This window comes from Equus caballus, chromosome 5 (genome assembly GCF_041296265.1).
Source record: "Equus caballus isolate H_3958 breed thoroughbred chromosome 5, TB-T2T, whole genome shotgun sequence".
Taxonomy (NCBI): Eukaryota; Metazoa; Chordata; class Mammalia; order Perissodactyla; family Equidae; genus Equus; species Equus caballus.
Window position 1 is genome coordinate 44,350,181 of NC_091688.1, and position 20,116 is coordinate 44,370,296.

Below are 20,116 nucleotides of genomic sequence, written 5' to 3' on the forward strand. Positions count from 1 at the left end.
CTATGCCTTGGTTTCCTCACCTTTATTCGGAGACAGTGATAGAACCTACAACATAGGGTGTTGCTGAAGGTTAAACAGGTTAGTAAACATAAAGCACTTGGAACAATACCTGAGACAGTAAGTGCCATCTAAGCGCTATCACATCACTTCTCTTCCAGGAGAGAAGCCTGCCTGCCCCGAGAGCTGAGGAGTGGGTGCTGCGGGGATTCTGTTGGGACTTATTTCAGAGACACCAGTGCCACTGTAGAGACGTCAGCCCCACTCTGGAATGAAGAAGGGAATGCAGGAGGCAGGCTGTTCCACAAAAGCCAAAAGCTATGAGCCTCATTGTAAGTCAGTCAGTGCACACCTGACGGCACGCAGGGGCCACCCCATCTAGGAGGTTTGATGTCAGCAGGTACTCCCTGCATTTAAGGGGAGCTGTGAGTGGGCCCGGTGTATGGAGGGGTCAAGCTCCTTCGAGATTATGGGGCAAACTGGTCATCCATGGAAGCATGGTTGTTTAGGGGAGTAATGGTCCCCAAATGTGCTTTCCCCACCCCTCTTTGCTATTTGACTTAATTAGAAAGTCCCACTCGAGGAATCTAAGGGCGAGGGGGCACAGGGAGGAGTACCTGGATTTCCTCTGCCCTAAAGGGAAGTTTCACAGCTGTGGTTCTTCCCGCTGAAGGAACCAGGAATCTACTCTTGTCAGAGGTTCTTGGCATCAACTGTTTATTTGAGAAATATTTGTTAAGCACCTACTACGTATGAACAAGACACTGTGCTAGACACGTGAACAGTAAAATGCTGAATTAAATGAAGTCCTGGTCTTCAAGGAGCTCACAAGTGAGGGCTCCCGCCATCCCCAGCGCGCCTCCCTGCCCACACACTTATACACACAAACCCCCCAGAGGGAGAGAAGGGGGCGTCAGCAAATGCCAGCAAGATATAGTGTTTCTTGGTTCCTTTTCCGGAAAATCCACAGTTTCCTCTCTGCACTCATCTCACCCCGCTCTCCCCTTCCCTGCCCCCTTTGCATCTCTCCTCTCTTGGTCCCTTCTGCCCTTTTTCCCCCGGGCTCTGTGCCCTGCTTTCCTCCCCAGCTACACCTCCCTCCCCACCTAACCTGTCCAACTGTTCTATGCCATTTTCTTTTCCCTGATTTCTTTCCTTGGCTCCCCACTCTCTGTCTCCCCAGATACCGGCTCCCCTCTCCTCCTCCCCCCTGTTCCCCTCTCCCGGGTCTTCTCTTCCAGCACCGGGGACAGCTCCAGCCCCCGGAACAATGGACCCCACCTTAGGGCTCCTCTGTAAATTCTCCATCTTAGTGCCTTGCCCAACTCGTGATTGGGAAGTAAGCTGGGGGAAGGGTTATTATCAACAGGACCAGCTGCTCTTCTCTTCTGGGGGCGGGAGGGGAGTCAGAGAGGAAGGAGATAGAAAGAGGGCGTGGCTCTTGTCTGGATTGTGCGTCCCTCTCCAGGGTAGAGAATTTGTATTCCACCCCTGAGACTGACATCACTGCTGTCAGGGGAAAGGAGGTGGGAGTGGGGAGGGGGGTGTGGAGGGGGGAGGTTTTTGTTGAGGAGAGCGCGGCCGGAGAGCAGAGCTCCGGGACCCAGGTGACCGGGAAAGCAGGCAGCCCCAGCAGCGGGAGCAGCCAGCAGCAGCCCAGGCCCGGGGTCCGGGGTGGGGGTGGGAGGGGGGCTGAGGGGAGGACCTGAAGGGGGGCGGCAGGGCAGAAGGGACCCCCGGAGCCCTGCCGCCATCAGAGATCAAGCATCTGGCATCAGGGATCTTCGGACCCAGCAGAAGGATCAGCCACAGGGGAGGTGTCCTCCCAGGGAAGCCAACGACAGCTCCACCTGCCCCACATCAGGAGTGCCACCCCCCTCCACCCCCCACTGACGCTGCTGGCAACCATACCAGGCCCCTAACCCCTCAGCCTCCATCCCCATTGCCCTCCTCAGGCCCATTCCACCACCTCCAGCTCTTATCTCAACCCTCAGTTTCCAACGCCCCTGCTACAACCTAACCCTCCAGGTCTTGGTGACACTGACCCCTATCCTGGGATATTTGCCAAATCTCTGGGAGGGAGATCGTCCATTTTGGCTATGCCCCCTGGTGGCATGAAAGTGTCTGCCTAGACCCCTAACCCCTAGCCCTCAACTCCCTGGGCCTCCTTTGTGTGAAGAGCTACCCCTCTGCTCAGCACTGTGGTTGGGGGCCAAAGGGAAAGTTAGCCCCGACTGGGCCCCGGGCCCCACCACTTGCCTCCTTGCTAGGCAGCTCCCCCTAGCCTTCGGGCCTCTCCCTGTTCCCCTCGGCCCCTCCTCCTGGGCCGCCTCAATGAAGGAGCCGGATGCCATCAAGCTGTTTGTGGGGCAGATCCCGAGGCATCTGGAGGAAAAGGACCTGAAGCCCATCTTCGAACAGTTTGGTCGGATCTTCGAGCTGACTGTCATCAAGGACAAGTACACCGGGCTGCACAAGGGTGAGGGGTCAGGCCAGGTTGGAGAGGCTTCAGGGAGTGGGCTGGGAGGCTGGGAGGAGGGGGAAGCCAGGCTGGAGGGATGGAATGGCTGGAGAGGGCTGATCTGGAAGGAAAAGAGTTCAGGGTCTGGGGAGTGTGGATGGAGGAGCTAGAAGAGAACTCACCTATGGTAACCAGGGGACTCCAGATGGAGGACTAAGGAGGGCCTGTTTGGGGGAAGAGTTGTCAAGGGGGCTGCAGAGATGTGGATCCCAGAGATGAGGGGGGTGTCGTGGATGAACTCAAGGAAGGATGGAGGAACAAAACAGCTGGTTTGGGAGACAAGGAGCTGGGCAGGTGTGTGTGTGTGTGTGTGCGCGCACACGCACGCACACGCGTGCGTGCAAGAGTACGAGTCTTAGTAGTCTCAGATACTATTGGGATGGGGGTCAGGACACGGAGTCAGGTGCTCAACCTGGAAAGAGTGGACATGGACTGGGCAGGGCAGCTCCAGGACTAAAGAGAGGGATCTGGGAAGCAGGATATGAAGCACAGAGATTGGTAAAGATCTGGGAAGTGTGGGGGACTTGAAAGTGAAGAGAGGAGGGGCGAAGAGAGGAAGCACCTCAGGCCTGTCCAAGAACTGTGCGGCTAAGCAGAGTCCGGCTGGCCGGGGTCAGGACTTGGAGATCTCCAGGTGCCGGGAGTCCGAAAGGCCACACTGCCTCCTCTCCACTGGCCCAGGGACTTCCGGCTAACTGCTCTTCCCTTTCCTTCTCCTCTGTTCCACTCTCCACCCTTCGCCTGCCTCCTGTGGAGTTGGAGAGAGATGAGGAAATAGGGAAAATGGGAGAGGAGAGGGGTGATGATGACCAAGATGGAGGGAGATGGAGGCAAAGGAGAAAGGGGAAAGGAGGCCAGTTAAGGAAGAGAGGAAACCACACTACACGTACTTATCCAGCGATCACATGCCCCTTCTCCTCCCCCCACACAAAGCTTGTCTCCTGACAGCCCAAGCGCTGTCCCTCTTCCATCACCACCACCATTTAAGCCTCCCGGGCTCTGGGTCCCTGCCGTTCCCATCAGCCCAGAGACTCCTGGGGCGGAATGCCCACCCCCTCTCAGACACCTCCCCACCCCAGCAGACAGAAGGTGGCAAGCTTCCCAGTCCTCAGTCTTGTGGAGGGGAGCCTTTTAGGGAGGGGAGACGGGGGACTCACTTCCCCACCGGGTCTCTCTGCCCCTGCCCCTCCTCAGGATGTGCCTTCCTGACATACTGTGCCCGCGATTCAGCCCTGAAGGCCCAGAGCGCCCTGCACGAACAGAAGACGCTTCCAGGGGTGAGTCCCAGCCTTCCCAGGGCCAGGGGGCTGAGAAAGGCCTTAGAAGGGGCAGAGGGCTCACCACCTTCCCAAGACACTAAGCATGTTTTTCACCTCTCATCACCAGCAAGTCCCTCTCTCCTTCTAGCATCCCTCTTTCTTGCTGTTGATGCATGCATTTCTTCTCACCTGGACAGAAGGAAAACAGTGATTCGGGGAGTAAATGTGACCTTTGCATGGAGCACATGCAGCCCCTTCCCCACTTCCCCACTTCCCAACCTGCTCACAGGGCAACACTTAGCAGTACTTGGTTGAGAGGCATGGGGAGAAGACTTTGGACACCAATTGTGGGGCAGAATGAGCAGGAGGCACCCAGGCCTTCTTTTGTGGCTCTGGGGAGGAAGTCTGGCTGTGTGATGGGGGAAGGGTGCCTGTAGGCTGAGATGGGCAGCTGGTGCCTGCTGGACTGGTATCTCCCTGCTGGCTTCTGAGCTCAGACAGGCTCCCCTCATGTCTCCCAGGAAAAGCCACAGGAACAGGGCCACAGGGCATCAGGGGGGAGCAGGGCCTGGGTGGGCCTGGGCTGGGAGTAGGAATTGGGGGAGCAAGCAAAGGCAGGGGCAGCCATCACAATGGAGGATCATGCCTGACCCTGCCCATTGTGCCCAGGGAGGCAGCAGTGGCCTTTGATGTGGCCTCCCTCCTGCAAGGTCAGAGCTCTTTGTGTCTTCACCTCAGTCAGCCTTGCAGATTGTCCCAGGCCTAGGCTGGAAAGGGCAGGAATAAAGAATCTCAGACTGCCCCGCAATTACACAAGCTGGGAGGCAAGGACGTGCCCTTTCTTTCCTATCTATCTGCTTCTGTTGCCGCTCGCACTGTGAGCCCCAAGAAGTACTTCCTCAGAGGTAACTTCATCCACCCCCACAGCAAACACTTGCTAAGTACAGTCTGGGTGCTGGAGACACACCTGTCACAGCCTCAACTCCTTCCCCTCTGTGGGAGCTGGAGAATGAGGCTGATTCTCCATCTTTTCCTATGAGGGAAATAGACAAAACCGACGGAGAAAGAGGGTGTGGAGATCTAGGAAAATTAGAACTATTTCAAGCACTCCCACCTGCAAACCCTCCATACGTCTCTGCCCTACCCACTCTGTGGCCCTCAGACCTTTAGTACCACTAGGAAAGCAAATCCAACTGCCAGCACCCGCCCTCACTCCACTATCTTATCCCAGTCAGTGGCAAGGCGCCCGAACAGCCATTGCTCACGGAGTTAAGGATCCGTGTATGTGTGTGAGTAGGCTTGGGATCCAAGGAGCACGCATGCGTGTCTGTGTGTGTGTGTGCATACGCATGCCTGCCAGGCCAGGTGTGTGGGTTGGGCACATGCATCCCTGGGAAGCCTGGTTCCCATCACATCACTCCGCAACTTTCCTTCCTCTTCCTTTTCTCCTCGGAGGCCCCAGACCAGTCAACAGTTTTCATCTCCATTGCTGTTTCTCTGTCTCTGTTATCTCCTCTCTCAGGGCCCCTGCAGAAACCAGAGTGGGGCAAGGGAGAAGGTGGAGAGAAGGGAGCCTGGAGTGGGGACTTGGGTGAGAGAGACTGCCTGTGGGTGGGCGTGAGCCCAGGGCGGTCTGTGCCAGCTGGGGGCATCCGCCCTGGGTCTGTCTCCCTCCAGCTGCGTGCACAGCCCAGGCAGGTCGCCATCTTGGGTCCTGGGTGTAGAAAGGTGCTGCCTCCCCTTCCTGAGGAAATAAAGCCTAGGGCGGGAGGTGATGAGAAGTGCACCCTGGTTAATGATTGTCTAGCCCTGCCCTTCAGCCCCTGAGCTCCCAGGTGATGCTGAGCTCTCCATTTTGGCCTCTCCCCAGGGGACAGAATCCAGAGGGACCTGACAGAGCCTCCAGTAGGAAATGAGGGGTTCCGTCCTCCAAGGGGGATCCCCTGCTGGGGGCTTAGGGAGCAGACCAGGGCTGTCTCGGGGAGCAGAGAAGTGTGACCAGCTCTGCCTGACCCCTTGTCTTTTCTCTGCCACCTGCCTTCCTGGCAACAGTGTTTTCCCTCAGATGGTCATTGTGTGTGTGTGCACAGTGTGCCAGCTCTTGCACAATCGTGTTGGGAAGTTCTTCCTGCTGTCCAGTCTCCCTGCCCTCCTATTGCAAGTTCTTTTTTAATGGGGGCATTTAGCCTTCTCTCCTTTCTCTCCATTTTTGTCACCCCAGAATCTGGAAGGTGCCACCATATTAGGGTGATGCTTTGGGCTGCAGAGAGAAAGAATGGGGGCTGGGCCTATGGCTGTGGAACCCCACTTCCTTTTCTCTCCCCTAGGAGTTCCCAGGAGTGGCTCTGCCTCAGGTCCCTGGATTCTTCCTGCGACCGGGGTGTGGCCTCCTGGAGGTGGCCGTGTGAGGGCTCCCTCTGTCTGGCCTGCCTTTCCCCCTCTACTTGGGCCAAAATCCCACTCTGGGCACATGGGCCCTCCCTGTCCTCTTGCTGCTGGGTGGGTGGATTCTGGCCCCGAGAAGAGGACCTGTGTGTGGTCTGGGACACCAGGCGCAAGTCTGGAGCCAGGAGTAGCAGGGCACCAGACCTGTGCCCTCAGGAGAAGTAGATTTTGTGGCAATGCTGAGCTCTTCTTAGAAGTGGGGTCTTCACTACTGGTGAGAAGGACGAGGGCCTTACAAGTGACTGTGTTGCTTGGGGGTCTCAGTGATATTGGCTGGAGTATAAATAGCCCCTTCTTCTTTGGGAGGCCCTCAGGAGGGCTTATCACCTGGCGGGTGGTAGCTAGGGAAGAGAGGCGCCTGGTGCACCAGGTTGGCAGGTAAACAGGGCCCAGCTGGACTCAGGGGAGGGGGCAGGTGTGCCCAAGCTGAGCTAACAAAGACTGAGCTTCCCACAGGATGTGCCAGGCCAAGAAGGAGGAGGCTGGGAATGGGGCATTGGGTGCCACGGAGGGAGACTGTCTGTGAGGGAGTGTGGGGGAACTTTCCATCAACGTGTTTTGTGCTGTGGTCTGTACACTTGCGTGTGTCTTTGTGTGAACCCATATCAGCTGTGGATATTTATTGAGATGCTATTTTTGTGGCCGGGAGCCTGTGCAGGGAGGGAACAGCATCCTTTCACTCTGGGTCCCAGGTTCCGCATCCCCACCTAGAATAACATATCCCCAGGGGCCTGTGGGAAGGCTTTAGTGCCAAGCATAATTCTCTGGTTCTGATTCTACATCTCATGTACTGGGGGTGGGGGCTGGCTGCTGAGATGCCTGTGAGGCGACTTCCTGGTTGCTTTGGTGAGAGTACAGGAGAGGAGGGTAAAAGACCAGGAGCCCTGAGCGTCTGATCCCCACCCCTGCTACACACACACACACACTCCCGAGGAGACTGAACCTCCGATGGGATAATCCCAGATTGGTGGAGGATAAAGCTGGGGCAGATTGGCCGAAGGATTTGTGTGACTCTTATTACCTCCCACCCCCACCAGCTGCTGTCAGATCCAGTGATGGGGGGGCAGAGAAGGAGTATTGGTTGAGGTGGGGCTTAGATTTGATCCAGGGCTGGCAATACCTACCTCACCAGCAGAGTCCAGCCAGACTAACTGACATAATTGATACCCGGGAAGAGGGTCCAGTGTGAGAAGGGGCAGGGGCAACTATCATTTCCGCACTTCTCTGTGTTAAGTGATGACACACAAGGCCTCCGATGCTAGAATACTAGAGCTGAGGGGAAGCTGACTCAAGACTGCCCGATCCAGCCCGATTTACAGATGAGGAAGCCAAGGCCCAGAGGAGAGAAATGACTTGTCCAAGGCCACCCAGCTAGTGAGTGGCAGGGCCAGTCCTTGAAGTCCAGTGCCTTTCCTGAGGATAACTTGAGCCCCACCCTCAGAGTGAAGGTGAAGGGTTTCTTTGGTTTATTTATTTACTTTTGGTCACTGGGATTAGAACTGCCACACCATCAGATGAGTGGGGCGACCAGGTGTGGCCCCAGCAGTCGAAGCCCTCAATAGCAAAATATTTTCAGACATGAAACACTGAGTCCTTCTCCTCCATCTCCAGTTCCTAAGATGCTCCCCACCCTGGTTAAGGAAATCAGCCTGCAGGAGTCATTCCCAAGTCCTCTCGCCACACAAGAACATGGAGAGTGGAACTGGGGATGTCTGCATTTCCACTGGAGGCTGAACAAAGGGAGATGATACTGCAGGAACAGGGGAGAGGAGAGAGCTCTGGAGGACTACCGGGAGCAGGGAGAATCTCGAAAGAGCACGGGACAGCGATTCCTCCTTAAGAGCCCTCTGGGCTGTGAGACACCAAGGATTTGATCTGCAGGAGGAAGGCAGGAGAAGAGACAGCATGGCCCCTGCAGGGCCTGCTCAGCACGCCTCTCCCCAGAATCAGGAAGCTTGCCTGGGCCCCTCCCCCACCTCCCAGCCCCCACCAAATTCTCCACCCCCAGCATACCCTGTTCCCCCCCACTACCACTCCTTCTCCGGGTGTGTGGAGCAGCAGAAGTTATGACGTCACCACGGTCGCCAGGGCGACGGGGATGGATAAATCAGGCTGAGTGGGCGGTTGCCATGGCGCGCATTCTCCCGTTGCCACGGAGACTGGGCATCTGCTCCCTTTGTGCTGCCCAAGTGCCTTCCCCCTGGGGTCAAGGGGTGTAAGGGGGCAGAAAGAGAGGCAGATACACCTCTAGGGGTCAGAGGGAAGTGGGAGCATCTGTGGGGTCTCCCTCAGTCTAGAGTCTTCCTTGGGGCTTCTTGATGAGGTGCTCCTACTTTGTAGAACTGAGGCAGCTCTTGTTGAATACTAGCCCCTGGTTGGGCTCTATCTTGGAGCCCAGGTCCCCATTCTCCCCCTAAGGAGAGCAGCACCTATCCCCCAAGTCGTCTGGGGCTCCACCTGAGCCTGGAGCCATGCCCCCTGAGCATCCTCCTCTACATCCTCTCCTTCCACTGCCTCTAATCCCCTCTGGTCCTAATCCTAAACAAGATTAGGCCCTGTCCCTTTCTTCCCATCAGCAATTTAGAGGGCTGAGGAAACCGCCTGGGCCTGGGCTTACTTGCTCTAGCCTCTCTGCAGATCCTGGCCTGGGGAGGGTTCTTGGGATGTTCAGAAGAGGTCTCCAGAAGTTGCCTTCTCTTCTCTCCTTTAGATGAACAGGCCGATCCAGGTCAAGCCAGCCGACAGCGAGAGCCGAGGAGGTAGGTTCTGTACCTTTGGACTCAGTCCCTCTCCCGCAACCCCCAACCTAGAGCTTGGAGTAGCTGAGGGGCAGCCTTTCCTGAAGAAAATCTGAGAATTCTGAAGGGCTCCCAGTCAAGCTGGGCATAGGAGTCAGCATGGCTGAAGGGGCTGTGATCTGGCCCATTGTACAGATGGCAAAACTGAGGCCCGGAGTGGCGTGCAAGTCCTTGAGAACCGGGATGAGCACTCTATGTAACTGGACCCCATCCCTGAACCATCACCCTTTCACACCCTAGAGACATTGGTCCCTAGGGTGAGGGGAGTGTCTGGAGCTCCAGGGAAGAGCTGAAGGTGAAGGGGTGGGACAGTCCCAAGCTGGAACAGGGCTGGAAAAGCATCGAGGAGACCCTGAACATGCCCCTCCTCCTGTGCCCTACCCACCAGAAGACCGGAAGCTCTTTGTGGGGATGCTAGGGAAGCAGCAGACAGATGAGGACGTCCGGAAGATGTTCGAGCCTTTTGGGACCATAGATGAGTGCACTGTGCTCCGGGGGCCAGATGGGACCAGCAAAGGTAGCCACCCACTACACCCTTCCCCACCAGGCCCTCTGGCCTTCCCGCCCTTCCCCCACTGGTTCCCTGGGCAATGGAGACTGTGGGGGCCATCATCGCTGGGCACTCACCCTTTCCTCCTCCTTCTTGAATGCTCTAGGCTGCGCCTTCGTGAAGTTCCAGACCCACGCCGAGGCCCAGGCGGCCATCAATACCCTTCACAGCAGCCGGACCCTGCCGGTAAGCCCCGCAACCCTGGGGCCCTCAGGCCTCTCTAGCCCTGCCTGGCCCACCATCAGGCCCTGGCTCAGAGGGGGCAGTCCATTCTGGATGGGGTCTTTGAATTTATTCAAAAAGAATTTTCTGGCAGAAGAATCAGACCTCTCAGGGACAGCTCCACATTTCACATAACATCCCCCTACCTCTTATCCCCTAACCCTATCCCTCCTCTTCAGTCCAAATGCCTTCAGCCTCCTCTCCTGCCTGCTCCATCCTTCAGCCCTCTCCTTCATCTCCTGCCTCTTTTCCCACCTTCCCATAGCCCCCCACCCTTATTGGCTGGGCTTCAGGACACTTGCTTAGAGGCCCCACATGCCCTCCACACATTTATTCTGCTGCCCCCACATATTAGCAGTGGGTCAGCTGGCTGCACTCGTGGAGGGCCCCCCAGCAGAGCAGACCTCTAAAATGGACCTAGCTGGCTCTGAAGGAGGCAAGCTTCTCCTAACTCGAGGTTCTCCAACAGTGGGCAAGCACTTAGAAGGCGCTTGGTCGAGAGGATGGAGCATCAGATAGAGATGCACTCTAGATTCTAGGATTCTGACAGTCCTTGCAAATGTTCCAATTTGGTTTTTATTTGGTTCAGGCTGTATTAAAATTTGAGGCTGCATTCCCTGACATGAGGATTGGAGTGTGGGGGTGGGAGTCATGGTAAGAGGGTGGGGTGGCTACAAGGCAAGACTAGCCTGAGATGAAACATTTGCTGTGGCTGATCCACCCTGGGGATGATTTGCAGCTCACAATCCTCACAGAGCAGCCAGGGATGCCCTTTGCATTCCAGTAGGCCTTTCCCTGTTCAAGTACATGGCTTCACAGTCCTCAACTCTTTCCAGTCTCTTGCACGTCCTGGCACTGGGGGAGGGGGGATGAAACTCTCCCCATTTGACAGAGGCACAATGATGGCTATCCTCCCAAAAAGGCCAACCCGTGAGTGGTGGAACTGAGGCCAGGTCCTGAGAGCTCTGGGGAGAAGAGACTCCGGACTCTGTCCCTCTGACCATATGTGGGGCCTGTGCCCAGGGTGCCTCGTCCAGCCTGGTGGTGAAGTTTGCTGACACAGAGAAGGAGCGAGGTCTCCGCCGAATGCAGCAGGTGGCCACCCAGCTGGGCATGTTCAGCCCTATTGCCCTCCAGTTTGGAGCCTACAGCGCCTACACCCAGGCCGTGAGCACTGCCCCCTGGAGCTGGGCCTGGCCCACCCCCTCTCCTCCCGGCCTCCTGTGTCCTGCCCCCACCCTCCCAATGCCAAGGCCCAGGGTTGGGAGGGGAGCCAGGCCAGGGCACAGGGGGCCTGGCCCCACTCTCCTCTCTTCCCCTTCCCTCAGCTGATGCAGCAGCAGGCGGCCCTGGTAGCGGCTCACAGTGCCTACCTCAGCCCCATGGCCACCATGGCTGCCGTGCAGATGCAGCACATGGCCGCCATCAACGCCAATGGCCTCATTGCCACCCCCATCACCCCATCCTCAGGTAAGGCTCAGCCAAGGCAGGCTGGGCAAGGCATGAACGGGACAATCAGGGGAACTACCACACGGAGGGGATAGAGAGGGGGCGCAGGGCATTGTTCAGGGAAGCCATGGGGTCCAGAAGATGCTCAGGGGTCAGAGTAGCCTGCTTCCTCCCCTCTGCCCTCAGACTTGCTGACTGGTTCTCTGCATTTGTGTGTGTGTCTGCTTCTCTGCTCTGTTTCTGTCACTTTCTCTTCCCCAGGAACCAGCACCCCTCCTGCCATCGCTGCCACGCCTGTCTCTGCAATCCCTGCTGCCCTGGGTGTCAACGGCTACAGCCCGGTGCCCACCCAGCCCACTGGGCAGCCTGCCCCTGATGCTCTGTATCCCAACGGGGTTCACCCCTACCCAGGTGGGGGTCTCTGCCTGCCCACCCCTCTTCCCAGCGACTATCCAAGCCCCCACTCCCATTGCCAGCAGCTACGACCCAGCTTCCCTCTCCTGGCTTCAGGGGTAAAGGCGTTTTCTTCTACTCTGTTATCCTGGGCAGGCGTGCTCCTTCCCTTTCTCAGCCAGGGAAGTTGAGGCTTAGAGAGGTGAAGTGACTTGTCCAAGGTTGCACAGCCAGTCACAGACTCCAGTCGTGCTAATGCCGGGCTCTCCCCTCTTCCCACTACTCTGTGCATTTCCACCCTCTCATTTCATACCCCACACCTGGATGAGACTCTCCTTCCCACCTGCCCAGCCTCTGCTCAGAGAGGCGCTGGTGGGACCCCCAGCTGCGTCCTAGCCCCTCTCTCACGATCTGCTCTCCCCAGCCCAGAGCCCCGCGGCCCCCGTGGACCCCCTGCAGCAGGCCTACGCAGGAATGCAGCACTATACAGGTGAGGGGTCCCAGCCCACGCCTGGCCTGGGGGGAGGGGTGACAAGAGGAAAAGAGGCCCGGAAGCTGGGTCTGGGCTTCGTGGCTCCCTGCCAACCATCCCTGCCGGCTTACTGACAGGCTACAGTGAGGATGTACTGTGAGGGGCAGTGCACCCAGGCTCTGAGGCAGCTCCTTCTCTGCCATCTGTCGACTCCATTGGCCTGGGCCAGGGGAGGGGAGACAGGGCTGGCTGGGAGGGCAGGGTCCAGGGGAATCTCGGGAGCCCTATTAGCTCTCTCTGTTCTCCCTACCCCAGCAGCCTACCCGGCAGCCTACAGCCTGGTTGCACCTGCGTTCCCGCAGCCTCCTGCCCTGGTCGCCCAGCAGCCCCCGCCTCCCCCACAGCAGCAGCAGCAGCAGCAACAGCAGCAGCAGCAGCAGCAGCAGCGGGAAGGTGCAGCCTGGGTGGGGTCCTCCCAGCTGAGAGACTTCAGGGATAGGTTGCCCTTGTCGGGCTTGGGACTCCCTGTCACCTGCTCCAAACCCAGCTCTGGCCCCATGTATGGGGGAGAAAGCGAGTGGGGATGAGTGGCTGGCGCCGTGGCCCATGTGTTGGGGGCTGGGACTGGAGGGTCCTCCCAGGACCTGCTTTCCCCGGGGCGCTGGTTCCTTGAGTCTGGCTCCCAATCACCGAGCTCTCCCTTCTGTCTCTGCTGCCACCCAGGCCCTGACGGCTGCAACATCTTCATCTACCACCTGCCCCAGGAGTTCACTGACTCAGAGATCCTCCAGATGTTTGTCCCCTTTGGCCACGTCATCTCAGCTAAAGTCTTTGTTGACCGGGCCACCAATCAGAGCAAGTGTTTTGGTAAGAATGTGATGATCCGAAAGATAAAATATGACACATTTTTGCCAAACTCCAAATAAGGACAAGGTCTGATACATATGAAGGCACTTATGGTCCCAAAGGGCCCAATATTTGAAATCCAGATTGTCCAAGAGTCTGAAAGAACCATTTTTTACATCCCATACCAGCTGCTGCCCAGGCGACCACTTCCTCCAGAAAACCACAGCTTCATCTTTTCTCCTTAAGAACTGGTCAAATTCACGCTCCATGAGGTCTGGAAGAGGCTCAGGAATGGGAATGTTGGTTTTCAAAAGGAAGGCTTAGGGAGCTGGGTTTAGTTGCCTTCGCATCTTTGAAAGGCTGCCTCAGGGGAGAAAGGGAACGTTCTTGTCCTGCCTGCTTCAGAAGTCACGTAGGGCTGAAGCAGTGTTTTCAAAAGGCAGAGCTATGCAGGCTGAGGAAGGGGCTGTCATTCAAAGACCACTGGAAAGAATGTCCTAGGGTGTGTGAGTAGCTGGGCTGGATTCATTCAAGTTGTCCACCAGCAACTCCTTACTGAATGCCTACTATGTGCTGGGCAGCTTTCTGGCCATTTGGGATACCTGGAGGAAGTAGGGTGGTGCTGGGGAACCAAAGAGCAGGCCCTGGCCCTAAGTACAGGAGAGTGAGGGGGCACTGGGCTGGGCCTTATGCCCCTCTCACCTCAGGCTTTGTGAGTTTCGACAATCCAGCCAGTGCCCAGGCTGCCATCCAGGCCATGAACGGTTTCCAGATTGGCATGAAGCGCCTCAAAGTCCAGCTAAAGCGGCCTAAGGATGCCAACCGGCCCTACTGAGGGCCCCCAGGTGGGTCCTGCTCCTGTCCTGTGACCTCTCCATTCCCCACACACTGCAGCCAGGGCCCTCACTTGGACTTCCCCCAAACCCTCTGCCACTAACCTCAGGGATGGCCACTCTACCCCACCTGACTCTGGGCACTTGAAGCAGGAATCTGGAGCAAGTCCCTCAGCTGTTTTTCAATCATCAAGTCATTCTCTCTGTCTCTCACGCACACACACACATACACTGTGACCTCAGAGAGAGCCAAGTCTGTATACATCTGTGTCCACTCCCCAGTTCTTCCCCAATATCTGGTCTTGTTTGTCTGGTCAGTGTCTGTGTGTCTGTATGTCTCTCTCTTTCTGGTTTTCCTTTGGGTTGCAGTGGAATTAGTGGAGTAGAGTTTGGAGAGTAAGGGGGCTGGCTTAGGATACCGGAATGTCCTAGAATATCTGTTCTCCTGAGAAGTGGGGACATCAGGTCCTCGGTGCCCTGGACTCCAGGTGATTTCTCATATGTAGCAGTAGACCATGGGACAGTGGAGAGTGCATAGAACAGACTGGGGGGAGTCCAAGCTTCAGGCCTCTCGGGAACAGCTTTGGTTCAGGTGGAGGAGGCCAAAAGGCTGGACTGCCTGTGAATTTCACTTAACAGCTCCCCTCCATCCCACTGCCCACCACCACCCAACCTCATGGCCACAGAGCTGGGAGCTTTGGTTACTTTTGTGTTGTTTAATCTCCTTTGGACCAAACCCCTAAAAAAAACACAACCCAAGAACAATACCCACATTTTCTGTTTCTCCCCCTTTCCCCCCAATCCTGGCTGCTTAACTTCCCCCACCCTGGGGGCCCCCCAGCCCAGGGCCCGTGTCCATTGTCGGCCGAAGCCCCCATCCCCGGACCCCTGCTCCGGGCCCCTGTAAGTTGCATGGAACGAGCGTGTTGTCTTTGGAGCCGATTGTTTGTTATTTGGGGAGGGGCCGCGGAGGGAAGCGCCCCCCAGCCCAGGGTCAGGGCCGGGGGCAGCTCGCGGGATGTGCTTGGTCAACAGTGGTCGGTGACTGTGGGCTGTGTTCTGTGCATTTCTCTCTTGCTTTCTTTGTTCCCTTCCGAAAAGGAATGAGAGCCCTCTCTAAGGGCAAGGGGGTCTCACCCCACGAGACTACAGCCCTAAGCCCCGCTCCGGGTCCTACCCTGGCCTGCTCTGCGTCCCTTTTGCAGATACCCCCTTGTTCTTTCTCCAGGTGTCTGTCCATACACTGCACCCCTTCTCCTTTCTCTGCATTATCTCTGCCTGCCTGTTTGTTGTCTCATTTCTTTGCCTCTCTCCTCCTCTAGTCCCTGTCTCCGTATTTCCAGTCTTTCTTTTTCTCACGGGCTGTTTATTTCCTTCCTCATATCCTTTGGTTTCTTGTATCATTTGCCCTCTCCCTCCCATCTCCTCCATCCCTGCCTCTTGTTGAATGGCTGAGGGGCCAAATGGTTCAGTCTGGACTGAGGCCTTTCTGATGACCCACCTTCCTCAGGCAGCTCCATCCTATACTGCGTCAGCCCCCTCAGCCACCTCTTCCCCCTGAGAGCCTGTGACCTGCATCAGCTGCCTTCTTCCCCATGGCTTCACCCATGTTTCCTTTCCTCACAGGTCTGGAGACACCAGAGGAAGGGGCACCTCTATCCCTCTCCCCACGACTGGCCCCAGCCCTCTCTGCACATCTGCCCTGGGCCTTGATTGGGTTCTGAGGCAAAAGCTGCTTCACGGCCCTGGGGGCACAGGACACCAGCCCACTCCCACCACCCCGCCTCTCCTGAAGGGCCTGTTTCCTCCCAGGTGCCCTTTTGGCCTTTGTGAGGGAGCAAGGAACAGGCTCGAAGGCTCGGGGGTATCTGCCTTCTGCTGGGGCTCCTGTGATGGGCCTTCTGTGCCCAGCATTCGCACTTGACTCCCCCACCAGTGGGCCTGTTCTACCTGTGCGGGCCCCTGGGAGGGCAGCGGGGGCCTCCCCTACACGCCCCAGCCCAGCCTCTTCCCCACATTAGGGGTTTCTCAGAAGCTGGTTCTCATATTCCCTGCAACCCTCAGCTAGAGGTAGGATATCCCTGAACCCTGGGCTAGAAGCCCTAGAACTCACTGCCTCCCCCAAGGGCCCCCTCGAAGGAGGGTGTGGGGGAGCCCTGAGGGCTGCCTCTTCGCCAGTCAGCCACAGAGACCCTCCTCCTTTCACGAGGAAAAGACCTCCCCCAAACCCCTAAAAATGTTTACAGTCTCTGCTGGTCCCCTCCGTGTAAATACCACTACCACCCGTGCGTTACCCAGCCCGGCCTGGCCTGGACGCTGCCATCTCTCTTTCTGGGAGTTTAGACAATGTTTCCCTTGGATTTTTCTCTCTCTTGATTTCTCCCTTTGCTTTGGGGGGTAATTGGGTATTGGGAGGAGGGGTGTAGGGAGGGCTAAAGGGGTTTATTACCTGATCATTTTCTTTAGGAAGAGGTTTTAGGGAAAAGAACTGGGGTCGGGGGGGAGTGGTAAGGGGAGACTGGGGAGTCAGTTTCAGACACTTCTCTATGCTTAACTTATTTATTTATTGCATTTTAAAGAGTTGGTCTTTTCTGTCTAAATAAAGAAAAATGTTTAAAAGCATCAAATAAGAGTCTTGGAAGGTTGAGGGCAGGGGCTTGTGCACATTGAGGAGTGGTGGGGAGGGAGGTGAGAAGAGCGAGGTTTGGGAGAGACAAGTCTACCAGGAAGGCCAGCCCTTGCCTTTGAGCCATGTCCATGCCCTATCACGGCTTCATGATGCTATTCTTCTGCCCTTTTTTGGGGCATAATTCTGGAATGCTCTGCAGAGCTAAACACAGAGGGAAGAAAGCAGGTCAGCAGGCCTCTCTCCTGTATCCAGCCCTGTCTCTCTGAAGGCTGAGGACTTGCAGCCTCACATCCCAGACCTCCACTTCTCCTTTGTTCATGTGTGTGACTGTCTCTGCACTTGACCAGTGGGGACACTAGGAGCTAACTGGACCACCACCATTTATTATGCATTTTCTCTCTATGTGGTTCTGTTCTAGGCCCTTAATGTGCATTTCCTCATTTAACCTCCCAGCAACGCTGTGAGGCAGGACATAATTTCACAGACAAGGAAATGGAGGCTCTGGAGGTTAATTAACTTACCCAGAGTCACAGGCTACTAAGGAATGGCTGCAGGAGTTGAACTCAGCTTGTCAGACTCCAAAGCCTGTGATGCTCTCATCTCACAGCTTCAACTACCTATTCTTTGACCTGAGGCAAAGATTCCCAAGAAGTATCAAGCAGGCGTGGCAGTGACCCCCATCAAGAAGAAGGTGGACTGTGTAAGCCCTAAAGGCCCTCTAGTTCCCAGCTCCTTCTCTGTGAACTTTAGGGCCGGGGTCAGGGGGCTCACACAGGTATAGTCTTTGACTTCATAGCACAAGGGCCATTTACTTCTAGGCTGCTACCTGCTTCCCCACCCTCATTATGTCCTTGCTTAGAAACTTGTTCACCTTCCAGCCCCTATCTGGCTTCAGGCCAGCGCTGTTCTGCGAGAGCACAAGGATGAATGAATCCCCACCACTCACCTCCCACCTCTGCCCCATACTCCTGGCTTCGCTTAAACTGCCCCAAACGAAGAATAGTTAAAAAGAGAAGCAACATGTGAAGTACTACAGAGATGTATCTGTGGACACTGTTTCAGGAAAAACGTCTCTTGGATTGGGAGACATCAGGGGTGGGACTTTACTCAGAAGGAAGATAAACCAATCAGCACTGGACTGGATTGTGCACGCGTGTGTGTGTGTGCCTGTGTGTTTGTGTGGTCAGAGATGGGAAGAAGTGTGTGTGAGGAGGACAACAAGAGTTGGTACTAACATTATGCATTTTCCCCTGAGCTGTCTCACAGTGGCTTCACAACAGCTTCTGGGTCAGGACAGAAAGATGGAAGGTGGGTGTGAGATCAAAGGGCATCTCCCAGAGTGATTTCCTGACTGGTGGGTTCTCCCAGGGAGGTAACAGGACTAGGAAGTCTCCTCCTTCCTGGCATCTTCCCAGATGTGAAGGAGCCCCTCGCACATACACGAAAGACTACATTTATTGTCTGTCACTGCTCACTGCACTATCCCCCAATCCCCGCACGGCTCAGTCATATTTTCTCCAAGAAAAGCAGTAGAAAAGTAAGGGTGAATAATGAGAATGAGGGAGACACAGAGGGGTCTTTTGAGGGAAACAAAACAACTTTTGGGCAAGGATTCTCCAGGCCCTTTGGCGGCAAAACATAGGAAGCCATCGAGACAGAAAAGGAAGCTCCTCATTTGTTTCTTGTATAAACACAGATTTTTTCAGGCATCATATTGGCTTCAAACATATATAGTAGGAAGGGTATAAAGCTACCAAAGTTCACTGACATCTCTTCTAAGCAGAAAAGGCCTTAGTAACAAAATGGGAGCAGAAGAAATAGGAAATGATGGCAATAGGATTTCTTAACTTCAAACCAAGCAAGATGAAACTCAGTACCAGTTTCTTCCTCTAAAATAATCAAGTTACTGTTCCAATGTTAATGGCAGCATAGAGAGAGAAGGGAAATAAGTTGAGGCAGAAGAGTGGAGCTGACAGGTTAATAGCAGGGATTGCGGGAAGTCTTCCAGTTATAGAAAGGAAAACAGACATTTAGAAAAATATCCTCAGTTAAGGGTACCACAGGGATGAAAATGTAGCAGGGGGGAAAAAGCTCTGGATAATTTCTTCAATGCATTCCCATCCCGTTCGTATTTTTAGAGCTTTGAGATGTCTAAACGTCATGCAAGGCATCTCCATTTCCTTTGAGTTAGACCCTGCGGTAGAATTCTCCTACTAAAATTTCAAAGCCTTTCACAGCCTCAGCTTCTTGTATTAGTGACTGAAGGAATTCCCACTCACGGCCAAGCCTCCTTCTCTTCCTCAAATCCAAGAACTTGAGCAGACCTGACCCATGCCCCTGCTTTCTAGAAGAGTCTCATTCTCTGGCCCACTTGCATCTACTTCCGAGTATTTAGTCAGCTTCCTTTTGCTCCCCATAAACGGGGTTTCCCACCAATATATTGCCTCCTCTCAACTGCTAGATGAAAATGACTCCCAGCTATGTGCTAATTTTTCTCCTGGACTCAGTTCAGCAGTGCCTTTCCTTCCTCAGTCTTCCTCACTAGTCACAGTAGCACTATGTACCTGCTCAAGCCCAAACTTTGATTACACTCTTTCTCTCCCGTCTCATATCCAATACAACTGGTTCTGTCTCTAAAAATATATCGTTGATCTACTCACATCTCCCCACCTCCACTGCGTCAACACTGTCCAGTTAGTGCACAGTCGCCCGCTAGAGGCCAGCAGCATCCTCCTCCTCATCTGCCTCCTGTCCTCCTACAACCTGTTCTCCACAGAGGCCAGTCACATTCTATAAATTCATTCACAGATGTTACTCTGCCTTGTTCCCCACTATATCCCCATCAACCTCTACAGTGCCCAGGACATTAGAAGGTGCTCAGCAAATAACTAAGAAATAACTGCTAGACATCTATACCTAGATTTCTCACCCAAGTCTAAACCATAATAGGTCCAAAGCTAAAATGTTTTCTCACCCAAAGTTGCAACTCTTAAATATTTCTATTTCTATCTTCCAGTCACCTAGACATGAAACCTTGGGAGTCTTTTACTTTTCTCACATAAATTCAAAGCTTTTAGATCATAAAAGATTTTACTTCCACAAGTTTTCTCATCTCCATTTCCCTCTCAATTATCACTGCCTCCACTAAACTAATCATAGCAGTCTCCTAACTGATCCTTTTGTATGTATTCTGAAACACCAGTGTTTCTAAACTGCAGCTGATTAAAAAAAGTTTGTTTGTTTTTTTAATGTAGAGCACTTCACCCTGCCATTCAAAGCTCTTCAAAGCCTTATCTTCCATCCTATTCCTATATATACCCTAAATTTTAAGCGAGTAGGACTATTTGTTGTTCATCTGGACAAGAGTGATCTTCCTCCCCTATTCCATGTCTTTTCACTCCCAGTTACTCCTGTCTGGCACATAATGGCTCAATAAAGTTAGCTGAGTGCTTTCCTGTTGAAATCCTGCTCATCCCGAACAATTCATTTAAACATCACTTTCTTCATGAAGATTTCCTTAGCTGCCTTCATCCAGAGGCATGCCATTCTCCCTCTTTTTCTAGTCCTTATGGCACCTTCCACTGCCATGTACCATGGTGATCTGTCAATCTCTCATTCCTCTGTGAGGCTGAAAGCTAGTGGAATGTTTCTTACTTTGGTTTTGTATCTGTCGCAGTATCTAACACAATACCCTGCACACAG

The 20,116-nt window shown here is 54.8% G+C and overlaps 1 protein-coding gene and 1 long non-coding RNA gene across 7 annotated transcripts; one reads left to right on the forward strand and one right to left on the reverse strand.

The window, feature by feature from the left end:
- The first annotated feature begins 1,495 nt into the window (after nucleotides 1–1,495).
- On the forward strand, nucleotides 1,496–16,412 carry CELF3 (CUGBP Elav-like family member 3). 6 transcript variants are annotated; one of them, XM_005610128.4, is made up of 14 exons: nucleotides 1,496–1,604; nucleotides 2,371–2,476; nucleotides 3,713–3,795; nucleotides 8,933–8,981; nucleotides 9,409–9,537; nucleotides 9,677–9,756; nucleotides 10,816–10,959; nucleotides 11,121–11,262; nucleotides 11,503–11,652; nucleotides 12,059–12,124; nucleotides 12,422–12,559; nucleotides 12,830–12,973; nucleotides 13,660–13,797; nucleotides 15,412–16,412. In XM_005610128.4, exons 4-13 carry the CDS (start codon nucleotides 8,933–8,935, stop codon nucleotides 13,785–13,787), a joined length of 1,170 nt encoding a protein of 389 aa, XP_005610185.1. In that variant the 5' UTR covers nucleotides 1,496–1,604; nucleotides 2,371–2,476; nucleotides 3,713–3,795; the 3' UTR covers nucleotides 13,788–13,797; nucleotides 15,412–16,412. The 6 variants fall into 6 exon arrangements, with proteins under 6 accessions (XP_005610185.1, XP_070124345.1, XP_070124346.1 ...); XM_070268245.1 differs by having other exon boundaries at nucleotides 1,550–1,604; nucleotides 9,412–9,537; XM_070268244.1 differs by lacking the exon at nucleotides 3,713–3,795 and having other exon boundaries at nucleotides 1,548–1,604.
- Nucleotides 3,081–4,362, reverse strand: LOC138924283 (uncharacterized). The gene is made up of 3 exons (XR_011439204.1): nucleotides 4,065–4,362; nucleotides 3,892–3,966; nucleotides 3,081–3,266 (listed from the first exon to the last, which is right to left on the reverse strand). It is a non-coding gene; the product is annotated as an uncharacterized lncRNA (long non-coding RNA).
- Nucleotides 16,413–20,116: the final 3,704 nt, after the last annotated feature.

Coding starts and splice junctions, on each gene's coding strand:
- CELF3 (XM_001492696.7), top strand. CDS start 2,332: ATGAAGGAGCCGGATGCCATCAAGCTGTTTGTGGGGCAGATCCCGAGG. Junction 11,653..12,058: donor CGGGGTTCACCCCTACCCAG/GTGGGGGTCTCT, acceptor TGCTCTCCCCAG/CCCAGAGCCCCGCGGCCCCC. Junction 12,125..12,421: donor AGGAATGCAGCACTATACAG/GTGAGGGGTCCC, acceptor TCCCTACCCCAG/CAGCCTACCCGGCAGCCTAC.